This window comes from Physeter macrocephalus, chromosome 4 (assembly GCF_002837175.3).
Source record: "Physeter macrocephalus isolate SW-GA chromosome 4, ASM283717v5, whole genome shotgun sequence".
Classification (NCBI taxonomy): Eukaryota; Metazoa; Chordata; class Mammalia; order Artiodactyla; family Physeteridae; genus Physeter; species Physeter macrocephalus.
In genome coordinates, this window is record NC_041217.1 from 63487154 (window position 1) to 63509656 (window position 22503).

Sequence of the window (22503 nt, forward strand, 5' to 3'; positions counted from 1 at the left end):
TGCTTTGTGACCAACTAGAGGGGTGGGATATGGAGGGTGGGAGGGAGGGAGACGCAAGAGGGAAGAGATATGGGAACATATGTATATGTATAACTGATTCACTTTGTTATAAAGCAGAAAGTAACACACCATTGTAAAGCAATTATACTCCAATAAAGATGTTAAAAATAATAATAATTTTTTTAAAAAAGAATAAAGCCAGAAAACAAGGAAAAAGTGAATGAAAAGGGGAAAAATAAAACTAACTTGGAGACCATAATGAAAATTTGAAAGATTATAATTCAGTGTTTACCATTCTAGTCCATTCCCTCAACACATAGTTCACTCCTTCAAAATATAGATTCATATCTCCTTTAATTGTCAAAATGTTTTCAGAAGTATATTGTTCTGTTGTTATTCTGTTCCATTATTTTGACTTTCTTTTTAAAGGACTTGAATTATATTGTACATATGCTTTCTGAATTGAGCTTATATGTTTTATACAATAAAGTCTACCCATCCAAAATAAACCTTTTTTTAAAAAAATGGGTATTCTCCCACTATCCATAAATGCATAGATTGGTAGGCAGCCAAGATGGCAGAATAGGAGGGCCCTGAGCTCACCTACTCCAACAGGTACACCAAAATTACAACTATTTACAGAGCAACTATTGATGAGAAAGACCAGAAAACTAGGAGAAAAAATCTACAACTAAAGCTGTAAAGAAGGAAGCACAATGAGATGAGTAGAAAGGGCAGAGACACTGTATAGTCAATATCCACACCCCCAAGGAGGCGACCCACAAACAGGAGGATAATCACAATTTCAGAGGCTCTGCCCAAGGAGAGAGGGGTCTAAACACCACATTGGTCTACCCAGCCTGGGGGTCCTGCACCAGAAAGATGGGCCCCCAGAACATCTGGCTTTGAAGGCCTGTGGGGCTTGCTTTCAGGAGAGCCAGAGGGCTCTAAGAAACAAAGACTTCACTCTTAAAGGGGACAGAGTAAACCTCACATGCTCCACAAGACCAGGGCAGAAGCAGTAATTTGAAAGGAGCCTGGGTCAGACCCACTTACTGATCTTGGAGAGCCTCCTAGAGAGGCAGGAGGCAACTTGGACTCACCTGGAGACATAGACTCTGGTGAGTAATGGGGATGAAATGTACAGTATGGGAAACATATATAATCAAGAATAATATAATATCTTTGCACAGTGACAGATGGTAACTACACTTATCGTGGTGAACATTTTGTAATGTATAGAAATACAGAATCGCTATGTTGTGCACCAGGAATTAACATAGTGTTATAGGTTAATTATACTTCAAAAATAAATAAACTCATTGAAAAGGAGATCAGATTTGTGGTTACCAGAGGCTGGTGGGAAGGGTAATTTCCAGTTAGAAGATAAATAAGTACTAGGGATATAATGCACAGCATGATAAATGTAATTAACACTGCTTTATGTTATATATGAAAGTTACTGAGAGTAAATCCTAAGAGTTCTCTTCATAAGGAAATATTTTCTTTTTCTTTTATTTTGTATCTATATTAGGTGATAGATGTTCACTAAACTTATTGTGGTAATAATTTCACGATGTATGTAAGTCAAATCGTTATGCTATACACTTTAAACTTATACAGTGCTTTACGACAATTATATCTCAATAAAATCGGAAGAAACAAATAAATGCATATGTTTCTCATCCAAATAAACATTTTCATTGTGTAGTAATGCACATAAATATGCTTTCCTCTAGTGCTTATTTGTGTGTTAATTGCTGCCTTGGTCATTCTGAGAAGGACTGAATTCTTTTGTCTAAGAAATGCCTCGGTTAGAGGTGGCTGTGCAACGAGAGACTCTTGTTGACCTGTGAAATTGCTTTTCCAGGTGTCTAAAATTGTGGATGTTATTTATAAGCAATTGTGTGGAAATGCTTCTCCCATTTCGAAGCAAGCTATGTTGAGGGTCATTACCTTGTTGACACGTACTTCACCAAAGAAGGTCATCTTTCAACTTATGGACTACCCAGTCCCAGCAGACAAGTAAGGCCCCTCTCACCCCTTCCACAGAGTTTGTTCAGTCTCCAGAGTCAGACAGACCTGAACAAATCAGATCTGGCTTCTTTTTTTCTGAAAGACAATATCTATTTTTGTACCACACAGGATGATTGTAAGGCTTAAATAAGATCATCTATAGTATTCATATCTTCATAAAATATGTGGCACACAGTAGACCATCAAGAAATCATAATTGTTGCTATTATTTATCTGAGGATTTAAATTGTGTTCTGCTGCATATCCCACATTGAAAAACCTCTTCTCAAAGTTATAATGGTTTTTTTCCCCACGTGTGATAAAATTCATAGTTTTTTCTCATTTATGAAGGACAGACATAAGATATTTCCAACCACCAATAAAATAATAAAACATTTAAAATTCCCAGGTATAATTGGGAATTTTACCTGTCCCTGTCCCTTAACTCTTTATCTGAAATTCATGATCCAGGGTCATGAGAAATATTTAAGAAGAAAGTATGCCAAGGTGAGCCTACGTGACACTATGAATCTAACAGCCACGTTAGAGGAGCTTATTAAATCACACCACTCCATTTCTATAGTTTGTACATTGGAAGGGAAGGTATTACTTCTCTACTATTAACAGTATAAAAGGCAGGAAATTACATTATGGAAAGGATTCGGGCTTTGGAAACAAATGAAAATGAATTGCATCCCAGCCTTGACCCTTATATCCTGTGTGACATTATGTAAGTTTCATAAACTCCTTGATCCTCAATTTCCTCAACTGTGAAGTGAGGAAAGTTCTTTTCATCTATAAAGCTGTTATATGGATTAAATTAGTTAATGTCTGTAAGAGGGCAATGAAATCAACAAAATGCTAAACCAATTATATGACCAATTTTCTATTTCCAACTTAAAGATTGTATTTTTTAGGAAGCTTAAACTCACAAAGTATTTTACTATTTAGAAAATTCTTGGAAACTAAAAATATTCATAAGACTCAGTGTTTTCTCATTCAGGAACTAAGTACCCACTGTGTGTAAAGTATTACCAGACTTCAAGCATTTTGTTGAGGAGAGTGAATATACCCACATGGATATAAGATAAAAGCTGCCAATGAATCCATTACAAACAGTGTGTACTGAGGAGGTACAGAAAGCAAACATAATTAGAATTAGGTGAAAATTAAAATAGTCACTAGCAGGTCTTGTGCAATAGTAGGTGAGGATTGAGGTAGAAAAACTGGGATTTGTAGGTAAACTTAAACAGAGAAACAAAGAAGGTGTGATCAAGAGGTAAGAGAGGGGCTTCCCTGATGGCGCAGTGGTTGAGAGTCCGCCTGCCGATGCAGGGGACACGGGTTCGTGCCCCGGTCCGGGAAGATCCCACATGCCGCAGAGCGGCTGGGCCCGTGAGCCATGGCCGCTGAGCCTGCGCATTAAAAAAAAAGAGGTAAGAGAATGAGACAGGGCTTGAGAGATTTGATATCCATGTGGTTCTAAGCATGGTACTATGAAGAAGCCCTGCAGATAAAAGCAATTGAGTACTGGGGTTCTAGAGAGATAGGTGTGTCCATGTACTGAGGGACCAGGCCCCCATATTAGGAACCTAAATGCAAAGAGAAAGAATGACAGAGTTCAGAACCCAGCATGGCTTGACATATAGCAGTTTTTAAGATGAGCAATAGTAAGAATAATCTTGAAGTGTGACAGGTATGTAGGGAAAGGAGCTCGGGAATTGGAGATTGAGAAGCCAGGGTTCTAGTTACATCTGTGTCACTGACTATATGTGTGACATTTGGGAAAATGGCTTAGTTTTTAAATTTAATTTTCTAATTTTTAAGTTATGTAGTTTTTTAAAAATTTAGTTAGCTTTTTACCTAGTTTTTTAAATTGATATATTTATTTATATATTAATTTGTATTTCCGTACCATTTTTTAAATACTCTCATCCCTAGACAAACAAGGTCACAAGGTGGGAGGGAAGAGTATGGAGTACAGAAAGCTGATCAGTTCCTGATATTGAGCTGGACAGATATTTAAATAGCAGTAGGAAATGAACTTGCAGGCTTACAGTCTGTATTTTCCACAAGACCATAATGAAATTCTTCCTTTGTTTTCAAGGACAAGAAACTTAATGGGATCATTTGGAAATGGGAATATCAGTTAGTTTTGGACTTGTCTGCAGTTTCTTTGCACTATAAAGATGTAAAACCAAGACTCTTTTCCTGATTTGTGTCACAGTGTTGAGTAGGAAATGAAAAACATATGATTTTCATTATTGGGGATGGGGGCTGTATTTGCAGCACTTTGATGCTGATGTGGCAGGCGGCTGGTTCTGAGTCAAGTGTGGCTCCACTTGTGCTGAAGACAATCTTGTTGATACTGAAAGGAAAGCCTGGGGCAATGGAAGAAAGAATAACGGAAAGAAGACATTTCTCTCTTGACACTACCAATATGATGCCCGTGGCGGTAAATAATACAATGAGTGTTTCTTTTTCCTGGTGTTGTTTTCTTAGTCGTGAAAATCCCTATCTGCTCACAGTCTCAGTCATACTTCCTTGACACAATCTGGCTCTCATTCATTCACTCAACACATTATTTATTGAGTGCCTACTACATGCCACACCTCGATCATGAAGCTTACATTCTTGTAAGAGACACAGACAATGAACCAAAAAAATGTGTTATGTGTCAGATGATATAAAACTTAGAAGAGATATAAAGTGGGGTGGGGAAAAGAAAGTGGCAGGGAAGGTTTAGGTAAATTGGTCAGGGCAGGTCTCTCTGCTCTAGTGACATCGAATCAGAGACCTGAATGAGGTGAGGGAGTGATCCTTGCAGATATCTGGGCATGAGATTTCTAGACAGAGAGAAGGGCAAAAGCCACGTGGTGATGGGAGCTTACCTGGTATATCAGTGAAGCAAGGAGGCCAAAACATCTGGAGAGTACTGAGCAAGGGTGAAGGTGTAGGAGATGGTATCAGAGAGGTAGCCACCAACCAGATCACACAGACTCTTGATAGGCATGTGAAGGCCTAATCTCATTTGTGTCCATCATTGTATATCTCCCAAGCACCCAAATCGCCACTCCTGGGAGTAAATTCAAGTCTTACAGAGATATAATAGGGGAAAAAATGGATAATGCTCCACAAATGTGAGGTGGTGAGATGTGTTTCTCTGATAGAGTGGGTATTGTAGTGGTCAGTAGACCAAACAATTTGTTAGTGACCTGGCATGCCCCTCCGTAAATATTTCACTGCCCTGGATTGTTGAATCATTGGGAGGACCTGGGTTATTGGTAAGACTATTCTTCATGACCACATAGACATGGAGCCTTGGGAGGTATGCCTTCCTTGGGAATCAGCTTGCTTCCTGCTGGTTTGGCAACCAGGCACTGTTGATAGTGATTTGGGAGCCCATGGCCAGAGAATGCTTGGCACAGTTTCTGCTTCAAAATGGACGGAGTAACTGTTATTGAATGAATGAATACACATGCATGCTTCAGCCTTCCTTCAAGGAATTTGGGGGAGGACTTGCAGAGTCCCTGCAGCCTTCCTTCAAGGAATTTGGGGGAGGACTTGCAGAGTCCCTGCCTTTCCACCCACCTCACCACTGCTGACTGGGTTTAAAGGGAGATGGTTACATTCTTGACTCCTTTTTCCTTCCCTTATAGGCATCCCAGGCCCTGTGCACATTGCTGCCTATTGGTTCTTACAAGAAAGCGGTGGCCCAGCTTTTCCCCCAGCTCTTGATGGCCCTCATGCTTCAACTCTTTTACGCCAGCAACCTGAGACTGATGACAGAGGACAGGACTTTGTGAGACACTAGTGATATAAGAAATGAGCTTCCAGCTGTCAAATATTTCTACTCCCTTGGGTTCATGTGGAACTATATAATCCCTTGTGCAGTATATTCATTTATTACAGTTTTCTCTCCTCTGCAGGGTAGGATGCCTTTGGAAAAGTAACTATCCTAAGTATCTAGAAGTAAGCTGGGACCTTCCCTGAATGTGTATGAAGTATATAAAAAACCACTCCCACAGAACACGGTTTATTCCTGCCACAAAGGGAAGCCACCACGCAGAGAGAGAGTAGGGGGGAGCAATAGGTCCCAAACCGGACATGTACTAGCTCTGCCATTTACTCTGATAGTGATCTCTCAGGGTAAATTACGTGTAAGGTAAATATAATGTGCACAAATGTGCTTTGTGAACTGTAAATTTATTTTGTGGTTGGTGATGTGAAGTGTGGGCTTATGACAGCATGCAGTCATTCTGTCCACATAAGGTAAGGTTCGGTTCTTCTCTTTTGCCCAAGAGATTACAGTAAGCTTTCCTGCTCTCCAGGGAAATCAGGACCCAACTTTCTGCTATTTGCCCTCATCTGGTGTGGACTTCTAAGCCAGGCAGGACTCTAAAACACAATCAGTCCCATTAAGATATTTAATCCACTCTCTGTCTTTCAAGCAGACATACACCAAATCATCCCAAGTAGATAAGCATGCATTCTATTTATTTAAAGCATCCAAAGAAGACAATCAACAGGCACCTTTAACATGTCTTCACATCACTTAACATCTTTTGCTAATAAGCTTTTAATAAATGAATAAACTAATAAGCTGCTCTATGATTAATCCTAGATTTTACATGCTACAATTTCAGTTTAACCCCACATCCCATGTCCTGTTAATCAGGGGAGATGAAGAGCATTTAATGGTCTTTTCCTTTGAAACACCCCCCTTTCCCCAAACTGGCATCCTGCCCAACATAGAATGAAAAGGCAAATAGTCACTTGCATCCAGTTATGTGAAGGCCACTTGCAGGTGATGACTCTCCTCTTCTTTGGGACCTTAGCTATGCTCGAGATGCACTGAGAGTTCTGCTGAATTGTTCTGGACTGCAACAAGTGGATATTGCTCTAAAGAGAAAGAATTGCTGGAACCAGTTTTCCCAAGCACTGTTTTACCATCATGGAGTCTACCTTGTTGCCAAGTAAGAACAGGGGCATTGAGAAATGTTCTGTCTCTTTCCCACCTGTTTCATCTTTCTTCAACTAAGCCACTGTGGGAACACAGTCAATATCCACTCCAACTTCCAAATCTCTCCTAATGATCTGAATTGCCATTTGACTTCTACTTTTTCACTTATTTTGGGGGGTTTTACTTTTCCTTGCCTTGCTCTCTTACCTAGTGATATAGATACCAAATTATTCTCCCTTCACAGAACAGGTTTCTCTCTCAGATATGGAGAACTAGAGGTGAATCTGCTTTTTCCTTCCTCTGTTGTTAACTGATTCCTCCTCTGCAGGCATCAGACATGTGCTCCCACTTTAAAGAGGTCTGGTAAAAACCTGTACCCAATGAGACAAATTTGGGAAAGTGTAATAGAAGAGGACTTTTATTTTCCTTGTACCACAAAGTTGTTGTTGTTGTTTTTCTAGTTAGCCCATTAGTGAATAGCAAGCTTCTGATTATAGGAATCAGATTTTCTGATCAAGAATCACAATACATGGCCTTGACAACATAATAGACCATTTGAAGTTGTGACTGACTCAGAAAATACAGTCTATATGGTTTCTGGGCTTTTGGTGCTTTTAAACCAACATTTTATTTGCACATAGATTTCAAGAACACATCTTATTTTGTAAAAGTGTAATACGTCTCCACCGTGCAGATAGAGTCATTCTATCCTCAGTACCTTAGTACATTTGAATTTTCTTACTCAAAGTGTAGTCCACACACCAGCAGCAACAGCATCACCTGGGAGTGAAACATGCAGAATCTCAAGGCCCACTCCAAACCCACTGAATCAGAATCTACATTTTAGCAAGATCCCTAGTTGATTTGTATGCACATTCAAATTTAAGAAGCACTAGTTTAGTGCTTCATCGCCTGGAGTGTTCAAATGGAATCTCTGTTACATCACCCTTCCCAGTCCTGCCAATCTGGTCTAGGCCAGCATGGCAGGACAGCTGTGAGCCTGGTCACTGCCCAAGTGTGTTATAGGGAATGGCTCAGTGAATCAGGCCTCACCACCTCTTCTCTTTAATAATCCAGGATAGCCCCATATTCTCTTCTTCATTATATCATTCAAAGGAAGGACTTGGTCTAAAATCACAAAGGTGACCTGTGTGACCATCTTGGATTGCCAAGATATTTATTTTGCACTATTTATGTTTTCTCCGTTTGGTCAGGCATGGATGGGAACTTGTAGTAATACAGGGCAGTCTGTACTGTGGCACAGGATAGGAGAGATAAGAAAGAGGAGTGATGTTAAGGAAAGAGATGTTATCAGTGATCCTGGCATGTATAATTCTGCAGAGTCTGTGTAGAATTCATAATCAGCCCGCAGTTTACCTTGGATTAAGGAATAGTCAAGAGTATCTTTCTTTTTATCTGGTGATACAAAATATGAGGATAATGTTTCCCTCTTTTCTACCATTAGCATTTGCTGATGCAGAAAGTGTTTTCATGTTCTTTGCTAATTCAGTGCTTTATTCTTCTTTACAGAACTCTCAGTGACTATAACTTTCCACAGTTTCCAGACACCTTGCATTATCTCTACAAGCTCTCAGTGGAAGGTCCTAGAAGGTCAGAAGACAACGTCATCACAATAATATTCCTCACTGAAGTGAGTTTTATTATGAGACTGCGAACAACCAAGTTCTCATTCCCTTTCCTTATCCAAACTTAAATCAACTCTCTAACATTTTGTCTCCCTCTCTGAATATTGATTCTTACCAAAAGTTAAGACAATAACAGATATCTGAAGCTGAGGGGCGTAAGGCGAAGATAGATCTGAGTTATGAGAGGGCTGTCCCTTTAGACTGTTTCAGGAGTTGGCCTTTGTAGTTTCCTAGGGGGTGTGGATTTGCACAGACTAATTATTTTTGTAGTCCTAGTTCATATTTCTCTATAAGCTTCTTAAAGTATATAGGGATAATTAAGTTTACTAAAGGTGGTAGGTAACATCTAGTGTCTAAACAATACTTCAGACTGTCTAGGGGAAAAAAGGAATGGGCTAAATAACTGGGTAACATGAAGATATAGAACTATATTACTTTGTATATGAATATTACATCAAATATTGGAATGCCATACTAGAGTCAAGCAAATTGAGGCAGTACTTTTGCTTACAAAAGGCATGTAAAAAGTTCTATAAATTGAAATTATCTGAGTCAAATCTAATTTTCCATAAAAGTAATATGTAATAAGGAAGTATTGATCTAAGGTACGATGCCAAATATTTCCAAAAGTTTGACATTTCAAACTTCATGTCAAAATAGTTAATAAACTATAAAAGGCATTCCCATACACTATACTATATACTTCTAAAGTTTTCACAAGGATACATGAATTAGTTTAACTTAACATTGCAGTAGCAAATCACCAGTATTTTTCTAACTTTCTTAATCCATTTGAACCTCTCATTATTTTATTATGTGACTCATTATTTTTATTGTACTACCCTTTAAGTATGTACAAACACCAAATAGGTCTAAACATGAGATACAAAATCCCTCCCATAAAATGCTACATTTAAAAGAAATTTACAAACTACATAAGATTTATGTAAGCATCATTAATATACCTGATGGAAACCTAGCTGCCTCTCTCATCATGAATGTAATGCTTCCTGCTACTGGAGGTTGGCATGCCTGTTTTTCCAGGAACTCAGCAATGACCACACTCTCCCATCACTTTCTCTGTTTAGAATTTCTGGGCAATCGTCAACTGTCCAGTCCAACTGTGAGGTCCCTTGCCCTTTTGTTGTTCTGAACACACAATCTATGCATTTTACCTTATTTTGGTCTTATCAGCCAGTGATGCCTAAGACAGTATTACCAATGCCTATGCCATTTATTTATATATATTTGTTATTTCTAGTTTTCTACTGATATAAATAGCAATCAAGTTCTACTGATATAAATAGTAATCAAGTTTACATCTTTGTGCCTAAATCTTCTTTCTTTTGGTATTTTAGATTATTTTCTTCTAATAGATTCCAAGAATCTGAAATAACAACCAAAGGGTATAAACATTCTCAAGGCTAAGATTTTTAATGCCAAACAGCTATCTGGAAAGCAGTGCCAATCAGAGCTCCCCACACAGCTCATGGGTATGCTTACCCCACGGCACTCTCGCCACCATAAACAAGCTTTCCAATGTGAGAGGAAGACGTGATGTCCTGTGGGGTGATTTGATTTGTACTTATTGTTTACAATTTTAGAGAGTTTGAACATTTTTAAAATATTATTATTTATAAATTAAAGTTCCATATTATGAACAACCTGATCTTTCCTTTACCTATTTAACTATTATGATCTTAGTGTCTTTCTCAGTGAATTGTATGCTTCTCTCTCTCTTTCTCTCTCTCTCTCTCTCTCTCTCTCACACACACACACACACACACACCCACATATACACACCCCACAGATTTGTGAAAGATCAAGTAACATATGAACACTGTGCTTTGTACATCCTTAGTGAGATAAATTGCAAGGACAAAAAAAATCTGTAAAGAAATATTTATTTTTCCTCAGGAGGTTTACTGATGTTATATGTGTTGATATCATAATTTTAAGACTATTGTATGCATTATATGGTAGAAAACGAATAAGTAAGCATATTAATGCTATTAGGCACCAAGGTTTTCCAGGTCTCTAAGATAAAGATGAGGCAACATAAAAGTATAAAAAGTTAACATAAACTGTGTTATTCCACATGTGAAAATTTCTTTCATCATATATATAAAACAAAGCATGTATTTCCTATTCCATCTGCTACTTCCCCTTCCCTCTATGGGCACAGAAATATATGTAAAATATGTGTAAGTATTTAGAGTTTTAGTGTGATTTGTGTTTGTTTTACTGAAAATGTCTTGATTTTTATGACTGAAGCAAAAAGAATGCCTGGCCATTACTCTACCTATGAATTTAATTGTTTTCTTTTAGCTTCTCAATAATTTCTTCAAGGACCCATTCCCAGAAGAATTTTTGGTTCTCTTCAGAAACTGGGTCAATGACTCTGATCCTGCAGTTAGCAAACTGAGCCTTCAGAAAATTGCCAGCATGGCACCAGTTATCAATGAGGTATGTGTGTGTGTGATTTGTGTCTGCTAGCACCATCGAAGTCATAATCTGAGATTTGGTATAACAGTATCCTTACTGACAAAACATTGATTATTTTTTAGTTTATACATCACTAACACAATACCAAAGCTGAGTGTTTTATCAATAAGGAAACTGGGTTGAATGGAAAGGATGTGTTAAGTCAATTTATTGGTTTTATCACTTTATTTATATTTTTCCCAGAAAATCACTCATTACACTCAGAATTTATCAGCATTGCCCTACATGAACACTCTTGTTACACTCTAAACCACACATACGTTATTTTCCACTCCAACATACACACATGCATACACATTAATTCCTGTCTCAGAGCACTCGCTCAACCTTTTTCTTCCTTTAGATCACTTTCCTCCTTCACCCATTCACATTTTTCTTATTTTCCAATGATCAGCTCAAGTCAAATTTCACTGGATATTCTGGTCTGTAGCAGCCTCATCCCTTTCAGGGCCACACCAACTATAAGCACTTGCTTATATAATATTTCATATTTATGGCTCTCTACCTAAAACTCTTGAACCAACAGCATCAGAGTCTCTTGGAAATTTGTTAAAAATGCACACTGTCAGGCCCTATCACAGGCCTATGGAATCAGAAATCATGGGGGTTGTGCCCACCAATCTATGTTTTCAAAAGTCCTCCAGGTAATTCTAATGCAGGTTGAACTTGAGAACTACTGTCCTATATCATTTCCCACTAAGTCATGTGACTACTTCTTGCCTTCCAGGAAGATTGTGTCAATGCATATACCTATGTGTTGTAATTCTTCTGTAAATTTCAAAGTAGCTTGCACAATGCTGAGACTGTAGATATTCCATAAATTATTACTGATTTAATAATAAGTTTAATAATAAATCCTAGTATATCCATTAAGCATAGTCTCTGAAAGCTTAAATAAAGCCTGTCAGTGGGCACTCATTTTGCATTTAGAACGAAATGAACCATAGTTTATTTGCTTTAGATAAATCATACAAATCAATAGTATGTATTGCAAACAGAAAGTTATTTATTGCCTTCTCTAGTCCTCTTACCAATGCGATTAACAATGTGACAAAGTTGTCTAGGAAAGTGGGAGAGAAACAGTGGAGAGGGATCTGGATTGAGGTTTCATGTACTATCTATTGGTAAAGACTCCAGCCAGACAAAAGTGTCCTCTGGCTGTTATTTTGGCAAATAGTATTTATTTCTTTTACTTCCTTTCTTTCCAGGCTTTCTTTCTCTCCTTTGGTGTCTCCTTTTCATGCTTTAATTGTCTGATATTCTGCTTTTCTCTGATCTGCAATTGATGCCCATGACCTAGCTCAGCAGCTCAATGGCTCTCATGTCCAAACAGGTCATTGTCACCTAGTTTCGAGGTTATACTGACAATGGTGTGTTGGTAAATGTTTAAACAAGCAGCTCGGTGAAAAGAAGACCAATTTCTCTGGTGTAAATACTCCCACTATGGATGATTTCAATCTATCAAAGGGACATCAGTAGACATGGATTTCGGAGGAGATGCACAGTAGCACATCATTATTTAATATCCCCACCATACAGATACAATACATGTAAATAACCTCAAAGGCATAAAAGAGCAAAATGTAGCAAAAGAACAGGAAGTGATGAGTCTTGAGTATTTATTACCATTGTTTTTATTTATTTCTAAATTTATAAAATTTAATTTTTAATAGTGACTTTTTTTAATGATCAGCTTGCAAAATTTTTGACAATTTGGCAATTGACTCTTGTAAGCTAGCTCCAGCACATCACTGCATTCTGCCCAAACTCAGAGGTGTGCGTACCAAATGCTACCTCAAGTCTCCTTCTAGTTCTTAAATCCCACCGTTTTCTTCCTTTTATATGTAGATAGAAAATGTCTGCAGCTTATTACTATCCATCTTGGATGCCTTCCTTTCCCAAGACAAGACTGTTGTAATTCGGGCCTTGATGACCCTTCGAAGACTTTTAGGCAAACTGGACAAAGTGACCTACTCCTCCCTGTGTACCAGAATTGCTTGCAGCTACTGTCCTCTGATGGATCATGTGAGTTACACAGTTAGATATGTGAGATCATTAGGTTTTATCATTAAGCTGAAGCCCCAGGTAAGGCAATTCTATTACATCCCAGAATAAGTCAACAAAAGGCAGTCATTTTGTGCAGACCTACCTTTTTTTTCCCCCGAGATAATAATATTAATCAAGTAAGCTCTATGTTTGTTTGTTTGTTTTTAAACTACACTATGAGAACCTGGAAAAGTCTGCCCATAGGAAAAGAGAATCAAAATGTAGCCTCTTTTCTTAGATGAAAGAGGAATTATAGTTTAGTGGCTGTGTTTGTTAACCCTGAATCTGGACTTCCTAGGTTCAAATCCCTGTGCTGCCACTGACTAGCTGTGAAATCTTGAGCAGGTGGTTCAGTCTCTTAGTGCATCATCTGTAAAATAGAGTGAATAGCAGGCATATTATGGATATTAGAGTTGACATGTGTAATGCCCCAAATGAATATGATATTTTCATAGAAAACTTTAATTAGAAAGTATTTCATCAGAAAGTTGTGCATTTTGAAAATTCTCATTTTTTATGGTAAACGTGTTCCAGAAAAGTTGGACAACAGTAATATAGTATTTTAATAAACAAGAACATTTTGGTATGCTATGGGAAATCTATTTGTTTTTAAAGATTGCTTTGATGAGTGTTTGTGAACCAGATAATTATTTCATAGTAAATTATCTTGCCAAAATTTGTAACTACTTAGTTCTGCATATTTCATTGAAGAAAGGCCCAATAATATTAAATTACAGAAAGAGGAAACAGTGGCAGAAAAGATTTTCATAAGGACATAATGATAATAATAGTAATAATAATAGTGGCTAAAATGTATTGAGCAGTTACTCTGTACCAGGCACTATTTTAAGGGATTTACACGGGCAATTTCACATAATCCTCTAACAGACTCTATTGCTATTATCCAGTTTATGTATAAGGAAACTGAGGAAAACTGAAATGAATATTTGGCCAAGTTCACATGGCTAATAAGTAGTTGGCATGTCCATGTAAAGAATTATTTTCAAAATGGAATCATAAACTTTTTTTAAAAATTGAAGGTGATATTATATTTAAAAAAATTAACCTCTTCCTCTGACTTGCAATTTTTCTCTTCTAGAATCTTTATAATCCAATCACCTTCCTATTTGGCATAAGTAAGCCCTTGGAAACCTAGTGCTATGCCATTATGCAAAGAACTTGCATTGGTATTCACTGGCAATTCCGCAAAGTCCTCCAGCATTTGAAGACATCATGGTCACATTACCCTAAGTATTATTATAGAAATCATCTCCAAGTTATATAGATTTTTACATGTTATATTTTTAGGATGTTATTAAATACTATCTTCCTAAATTTAAGAAACTCACTTTTCACAGGGGATTTTCTTTAATGTAATCTGAATTTTGGTAAGCAAGTCTTATTTTAAACTCAAAAGACAAGTTTAGACCCAAAGTGAATCTTCTTAGACCCTTAGACTTCTTAGACACAAAGTGAATCTTTTCTAAAAATAAATGATAATAATTATATATATACATATATACACATCATATATAGTATATATACGTATAAATATATATATACTATATAGTGTATATATGTATACATAGTATATATAGTATATACTATGTGTGCATATATATAAATATCCTCAGATGAGGTCTTTTCTGTGTGCATATTTCAGAGTAATGGAGGCATTCGGAGTATGGCCATTCGACACTTTGGTGAGTTACTCAGGGACATGAGTCAGTGCACATGGATGCTGAATGATGTGATTTTCGGAGGCTTGGTGCCTCTGATTCTGTTTCTGGAAGATACAGAGGCAAGAGTAGTTAAAGTAAGTCCTGTGATTTTGTTTTTCTTAGTTTTGCTGAGAATCGCAGTGCTTTACGTAACATCAGATGAATAGATTTTTACTGACCTTTTTCTACTTCACAGGCATGTAAACATACATTAGAAATCTGTGCCTCAGAATTAAAATGGTCAACATCATATTTGCTCAAGGATGAACATTACAGTTTTGAGCTGGTAGTGCTCAACATCTGTAACAATCTTGTAAGTGACCCCTCAGGGTTTACTACCACAAGAGTTATAGAAGGAACTTTAAAGGATATCCAAAGTGATGAAAAGCATGATGAGCAAGGAATATAAAGAAAAGATAAATGAACAATTATAGTTAGAACTTGAGACAAGAGAAAATTAAAATTTTCCACTCTCTTTTCCTCAACATTTTTCATCTATCGTTTCTTGCTCCAACCTACCTACTTTGAGCAGTGAAAAGGTAGGAACAACATTTCAGATCACCAAAAGAAAAGCTGGAATTTCTTTTCCATGGCCAAATGAGCTGGTTCTCTGAAAACCAGCATAAACTGCAACAGTAGACAAATGGGGATGGAAGGATGTTAAGCAAAAGTTGGAAACCCAAAGTTTGGATATCATGTAATAAGCTGAATAATACCTGCAAGCAAAAGAATAATGTTCATACACAGAAACCCCCAAGTTTTAAACTGGCCCTGATTTGGTATAAGCAACCAAGTTCTTTTCCCTGAAAGCCTCTCTGGAGAGAGCACATGTGCTTTTTCAAGAAGTAAGATAATTTTTTTCCTTTTTTATTCTCAGCTTATTTCTCATCAGAAATATATTACAGATTTGATATCTGATACCTTAGGATTCCTGAGGAGTTCCAGAACATATCTGAGAAGAGGATCAGTTATTTTAATAGGTAAGTAAAATTCAATTCTAATTTCCTAATTTGTCTTAAAAGGTAAAGAATGGGGTAAGCAGCTAGAAATTTTCCTTGAAAAAATTATAAGCTTTCTTTATGATGGACAGTACCTTTCATGGTGATATCTATGATGAACAGAAGTTAAAATATATGATGAGTATAGAGTTCTACTTTATAATACAGTGGGTATAACTGTGTGATTAAATTATCATACAAAGTACATTCAACAGGATGAATTTCAAAATTTAAGATGGTGGCAAACCACGGCAGTTTTCCTTCACTGCTTAAAAATCACCCCCCAAAGAATAAGAATAATGCATTTTTTAAATGCCATCTTCAACAAAACATGAACATCTATAACCACAGACTACAACAGATGAGGAAGAGCTACCAAATCCAATAAAGTTTGAAGAAGAAAATATAAAGTTTGGGAGTGCAGGAAGATTCTAAAAGAAGACAACTAAAATTTTTGACCTTGGACAAACCTGACCAATCAGATTTTTCCCCTTAGATTCTCGGCATGAAGATCAAAACTAATAATTCTTTATTTGGAATGATAGGAAGTGAATTCCCAACTTGGTAGTGGGATCTTCCCTTGACCCCATTTGGCATCCTCAAATAGCTGGGGCCCCAAGGAATGAGGAAATACTTAGTCACATTATACTTGTACAGAAAAGTCTGTCATCAGTCAGGGTAGAAGACAAGTTGTATTATGATCAGCACTACAGTTCATGATCTGTGTTGATCAGAGTGGAGTAGAGGAACACACACACACAAAGAACCCTGTATTATAAGAACTTTATTTCAAACCATAAAGAATTCATGCTATTCTGAATTCTACACTGGAACTTTCCACAAAGAAGAAAATCAAATTTTAGAAAATGTTTCTACAGAGTAGTTGAAAATCATGGTAAATATATTCATGAATCCAAAACTTTTTAAAATAAAGATCTAAAGATATAAGCACACAGGGAATATATAATGGGATAGTGGGAACACATGAAGAGTAAGCTTTGCATTTCTCTAATAATTAGTGATGTTGAGCATCTTTTCACGTGCTTTGTGTTTTCTGGCCATCTGTATGTCTTCTTTGGTGAAATGTCTATTTAGATCTTCTGCCCATTTTTTGATTGGTTTGTTTGTTTTTTTTGATGTTGAGCTTCATGAGCTGTTTGTATATTTTGGAGATTAATCCCTTGTTGGTTGCTTCCTCTGCAAATATATTCTCGCATTTTGAGGGTTGTCTTTTTGTTTTATTTATGGTTTCCTTTGCTCTGCAAAAGCTTTTAAGTTTAATTAGACCCCATTTGTTTATTTTTGTTTTATTTTCATTACTCTAGGAGGAGATTTGCTGTATACCTGAAACTAACACAACATTGTAAATCAACTATACTCCAATAATTTTTTTAAATAAACAATGGAAGGAGAACATCAGGATATCTAGATACTAAAATTATCTGACACAGATGTGAGATATATATTTTAAAAACTGATTAATATGTTCAAGAAAATAAATGGCAAAATAGAGAATTTCAAAAAGAAAAAGAAGCTTTCAAAGCATGATGGAAAGTGTAAGAAAAAATATATAACCATTGCAAAAAGCTACATTGCAGCCAATGGAAGAGGAAATATATATTGCTGATAACCCAGTAAGGAACAAGGAGTAAAGGGTTGAAAAATGTTAGCAAAATAAAATATAAACCAACAAGAAACAGTTTGAAAAATTAGGGAGCAATGATAGATATAGAAGATAGATGAAAGAAATGCAAATATGCATAGATAATATCCCTGAAGAAAAATGAACAATTAGACAGAAAAAAAAGTATTCAAAGATAGAATTTAAGAACTAAAAAAAATTTGATTAAATATACTGATGGAAAAATTTTTCAAGAAATATTTTATACAGAATGAAACATTAAGACATTTCCTAACAAAGTTATGGAACTTCAGAGTTAAAGAATTCTTTGAGCAGTTAAGCAAAAAAAAAGTCACCTATACGTTACAAAATAAATAAATGTGGCATTAGATTTCTCCACTTCAGTATTCAACTCTAAAATATAGTAGAATAGAGCCTACAAATCCTAAGTAGAAAATAATTATGACTGAAGAATTTTATACTCATCAAAACTATATCCAACTATAAAAATAATAAGAAAACATTTCTAAAACATAAAAACTCAGCATAAGTTCATTACCATGAAACTTTCTTGAAGAAATCATGGATGAATGAATTCAGCCAACTAAAGAAGGAATGGATAAACTATCACACAAGGACATACAGTATCCACTTAACTGTAGGACTTCCAGCTCCCAATCCATTCTTCACTATGTTTTACATTTCTCTATGCCTCAAAAACTGACGTCTATGGTCTACATCTCCCAAGCTCCCTTGCCAGCTTGCTTCCAGGTTGGTATAGCATTTAATGTCCATTAATGCATTTAATGTTACAGGAGTATGCTTAATATTCAGTAATAATTGTAACAGTGATAGTCACAAATTATCCTATCTAGAATCCTCAGAGCCCCTACTGAGAAATACTGATCAATAAGTTCAATGCAGTTATAATAAAAAATACCAACAGATAATTTCATAGATCTTGACAAGTTGATTCTAAATGTATGTGGAAGAGCAAAAGACCAACATAAGAAGATATAACTAACAAATTTTAGACAATCCGTTACTCACTCAAGGAAAGACAAGACCTGTGGAACTGTAATAGAAAGCCTAGAAACAGATCCACACATATACAAACACCTGATATGAAGATCAGAACTGGCAGTATATATCAAATCAGAAATAATGGGCTGTCTAATAAAAGGTGCTAGGACAATGGAAATACACACACACACACACACACACACACACACACACACACAAATTCCTACCTGACACCCTACACAAAAATCAATTCTAGGCAGAATTCCAGGCCCACAGCGCCAGACGGGTCGCGCCGCCCTCCTGGCTCCGCGGCTTGTGCCGTGAGCTGGCCTTGCGCACTTGCTTTGCTGCTGGGCGGGCCTGGTGCCCAGGGCCCGCACTGCTGGCTGCCTGAGGAGAGTCACTGGCCGCGGTCACCGCCAGGGATATTTCTGTATTTTGAAGATAAAGCAGAAATCTTCTTTGGAGTAGACGTATTCTTCTCACTTTCTGTGAACTAAAGCGATTCAATGTCTCTTTTGGGCGGAGCGAAGATGGCGGAAGAGTAAGACGTGGAGATCACCTTCCTCCCCACAGATACATCAGAAATACATCTACACGTGGAAATGCTCCTATAGAACACCCACTGAACGCTGGCAGAAGACCTCAGACCTCCCAAAAGCCAGGCTTCAGGGCTGTGTCTCTGAGGTAGGAGAAAAACTTCAGGACACTGGTCCACAAGAGACCTCCCAGCTTCATGTAATATCAAACGGTGAAAATCTCCCAGAGATCTCCATCTCAACACCAAGACCCAGATTCACTCAACAACCAGCAACCTACAGTGCTGGACACCCTATGCCCAACAAATAGCAAGACAGGACTACAGCACCATTAACATGCTATTAACATGCTGTAGCTTCCAATTCTACAGCAAAGATTTGAAGGTCAGGAAAAAATAATCATTGAAATAGATAAAGCAAAACAAAACTAAACAAAACTGGAAGAGTCCGTTTCATTTTATTCCTATCCATTCTAGCTTGATGAATTTCCAGTGAAAAGTTAGTTTCTGACGCAGAAACTGCAGGTTTAAATAAAAGGTTCGTGGGCAAGTAACTGAGTTCACCGCTATTATAATGACCCAGAAATCTTTTAAGTGTTTAGGAGATTATCTTTACTCTGGTTCTAAAAGGACATCTGCCAATATCCATTATTTACGCTTGAAACTAAAGGCAACCGTCTTTCTTTTAAAAGACGTGCGGTGTCTGGCTCAAAATCAATCGCAAGAAAAGCCCAACTCAACACAGAAAGAGCTCTTTCCAATACCCTCTCGTCTCGCTCACATCACAGATGGCGACCAAGGCTTAAGGTTTAACGTCCAGACAACTAAAGCCGCTTATCGCTCAAGGATGGGGCACCAGGTGGGTGCTGTCCGGCAGAGGATGGGATGCTGCCAATCCTGAGAGGTGCAGCTGGGGTGCACCCCGAGGCCAGAGCCCAACGCCCAACACTTCGCACTTACACTTGGGAAACCACCCGCGGTGGGGTGGGGGGACGGACCCGGAGAGGACCCAGTCCTCCGGTACCCAGCTCAGGCTCCGGTGTCCGCGCGTGACCTCCGAAGACCGGGAGGAGCGCGGGGTGGGGAGGTTCCTTTGCCTTCAAGGGAGGATGGCAAGGCCAAGTTCGAGTCGTGCGCGGGAAGGTTACTCACAGGAATGGTCCGGCGTCCTCCGTCCTTCGCACGCGCTTGCTCAGGGAGAAGCCTCTAAAGCGGCAGCAGCCTGAGAGGAGCAGCAGAAGCGGCCGCCGCTGCCAGTAACCGCCCGGGCGTGGCAGAAACGGACGGGCGATTTCACATCATCATTCGGCGACTTCGGTTTTGCAGCTACTCCAGGTCAATGACAGCCCCCACACATTTGGGGAAGAGAGGAGGAAACCCATTCTCCCAGCAGCCTGCACGGCACCAGCGCACGACCTGCTGGGGATTGTAGTTTCTTCTAGACCACGCCCCCTAACTCTAAAGGGCACGCCCCTCGCTGCTAGCCCGGGGGCGGGGGAGGGGGCGGAGCCGCGACCCTGGGGCCAGGGTGGGGCGAGCCCAGTGCCGGAGGGCTGCTGGGGGTCTAGGCAGAATTCCAGGCCCACAGCGCCAGACGGGTCGCGCCGCCCTCCTGGCTCCGCGGCTTGTGCCGTGAGCTGGCCTTGCGCACTTGCTTTGCTGCTGGGCGGGCCTGGTGCCCAGGGCCCGCACTGCTGGCTGCCTGAGGAGAGTCACTGGCCGCGGTCACCGCCAGGGATATTTCTGTATTTTGAAGATAAAGCAGAAATCTTCTTTGGAGTAGACGTATTCTTCTCACTTTCTGTGAACTAAAGCGATTCAATGTCTCTTTTGGGCGGAGCGAAGATGGCGGAAGAGTAAGACGTGGAGATCACCTTCCTCCCCACAGATACATCAGAAATACATCTACACGTGGAAATGCTCCTATAGAACACCCACTGAACGCTGGCAGAAGACCTCAGACCTCCCAAAAGCCAGGCTTCAGGGCTGTGTCTCTGAGGTAGGAGAAAAACTTCAGGACACTGGTCCACAAGAGACCTCCCAGCTTCATGTAATATCAAACGGTGAAAATCTCCCAGAGATCTCCATCTCAACACCAAGACCCAGATTCACTCAACAACCAGCAACCTACAGTGCTGGACACCCTATGCCCAACAAATAGCAAGACAGGACTACAGCACAGTATCCACTTAACTGTAGGACTTCCAGCTCCCAATCCATTCTTCACTATGTTTTACATTTCTCTATGCCTCAAAAACTGACGTCTATGGTCTACATCTCCCAAGCTCCCTTGCCAGCTTGCTTCCAGGTTGGTATAGCATTTAATGTCCATTAATGCATTTAATGTTACAGGAGTATGCTTAATATTCAGTAATAATTGTAACAGTGATAGTCACAAATTATCCTATCTAGAATCCTCAGAGCCCCTACTGAGAAATACTGATCAATAAGTTCAATGCAGTTATAATAAAAAATACCAACAGATAATTTCATAGATCTTGACAAGTTGATTCTAAATGTATGTGGAAGAGCAAAAGACCAACATAAGAAGATATAACTAACAAATTTTAGACAATCCGTTACTCACTCAAGGAAAGACAAGACCTGTGGAACTGTAATAGAAAGCCTAGAAACAGATCCACACATATACAAACACCTGATATGAAGATCAGAACTGGCAGTATATATCAAATCAGAAATAATGGGCTGTCTAATAAAAGGTGCTAGGACAATGGAAATACACACACACACACACACACACACACACACACACACACAAATTCCTACCTGACACCCTACACAAAAATCAATTCTAGGCAGAATTCCAGGCCCACAGCGCCAGACGGGTCGCGCCGCCCTCCTGGCTCCGCGGCTTGTGCCGTGAGCTGGCCTTGCGCACTTGCTTTGCTGCTGGGCGGGCCTGGTGCCCAGGGCCCGCACTGCTGGCTGCCTGAGGAGAGTCACTGGCCGCGGTCACCGCCAGGGATATTTCTGTATTTTGAAGATAAAGCAGAAATCTTCTTTGGAGTAGACGTATTCTTCTCACTTTCTGTGAACTAAAGCGATTCAATGTCTCTTTTGGGCGGAGCGAAGATGGCGGAAGAGTAAGACGTGGAGATCACCTTCCTCCCCACAGATACATCAGAAATACATCTACACGTGGAAATGCTCCTATAGAACACCCACTGAACGCTGGCAGAAGACCTCAGACCTCCCAAAAGCCAGGCTTCAGGGCTGTGTCTCTGAGGTAGGAGAAAAACTTCAGGACACTGGTCCACAAGAGACCTCCCAGCTTCATGTAATATCAAACGGTGAAAATCTCCCAGAGATCTCCATCTCAACACCAAGACCCAGATTCACTCAACAACCAGCAACCTACAGTGCTGGACACCCTATGCCCAACAAATAGCAAGACAGGACTACAGC

General features: G+C 38.8%; 1 protein-coding gene across 1 annotated transcript in view; it reads left to right on the forward strand.

Annotated features, from left to right (window-relative positions):
• The window catches only part of MROH9 (maestro heat like repeat family member 9), a 99705-nt gene that overhangs the window by 62993 nt on the left and 14209 nt on the right, over positions 1 to 22503 (forward strand). The window contains exons 10-19 of the mRNA XM_007113047.3: positions 1871 to 2025; positions 4306 to 4471; positions 5676 to 5818; positions 6855 to 6992; positions 8510 to 8630; positions 10954 to 11091; positions 12979 to 13155; positions 14840 to 14992; positions 15094 to 15210; positions 15775 to 15877. Of these exons, the coding sequence (XP_007113109.2) occupies positions 1871 to 2025; positions 4306 to 4471; positions 5676 to 5818; positions 6855 to 6992; positions 8510 to 8630; positions 10954 to 11091; positions 12979 to 13155; positions 14840 to 14992; positions 15094 to 15210; positions 15775 to 15877 (1411 nt within the window). The remainder of the gene's footprint in view (positions 1 to 1870; positions 2026 to 4305; positions 4472 to 5675; positions 5819 to 6854; positions 6993 to 8509; positions 8631 to 10953; positions 11092 to 12978; positions 13156 to 14839; positions 14993 to 15093; positions 15211 to 15774; positions 15878 to 22503) is intronic.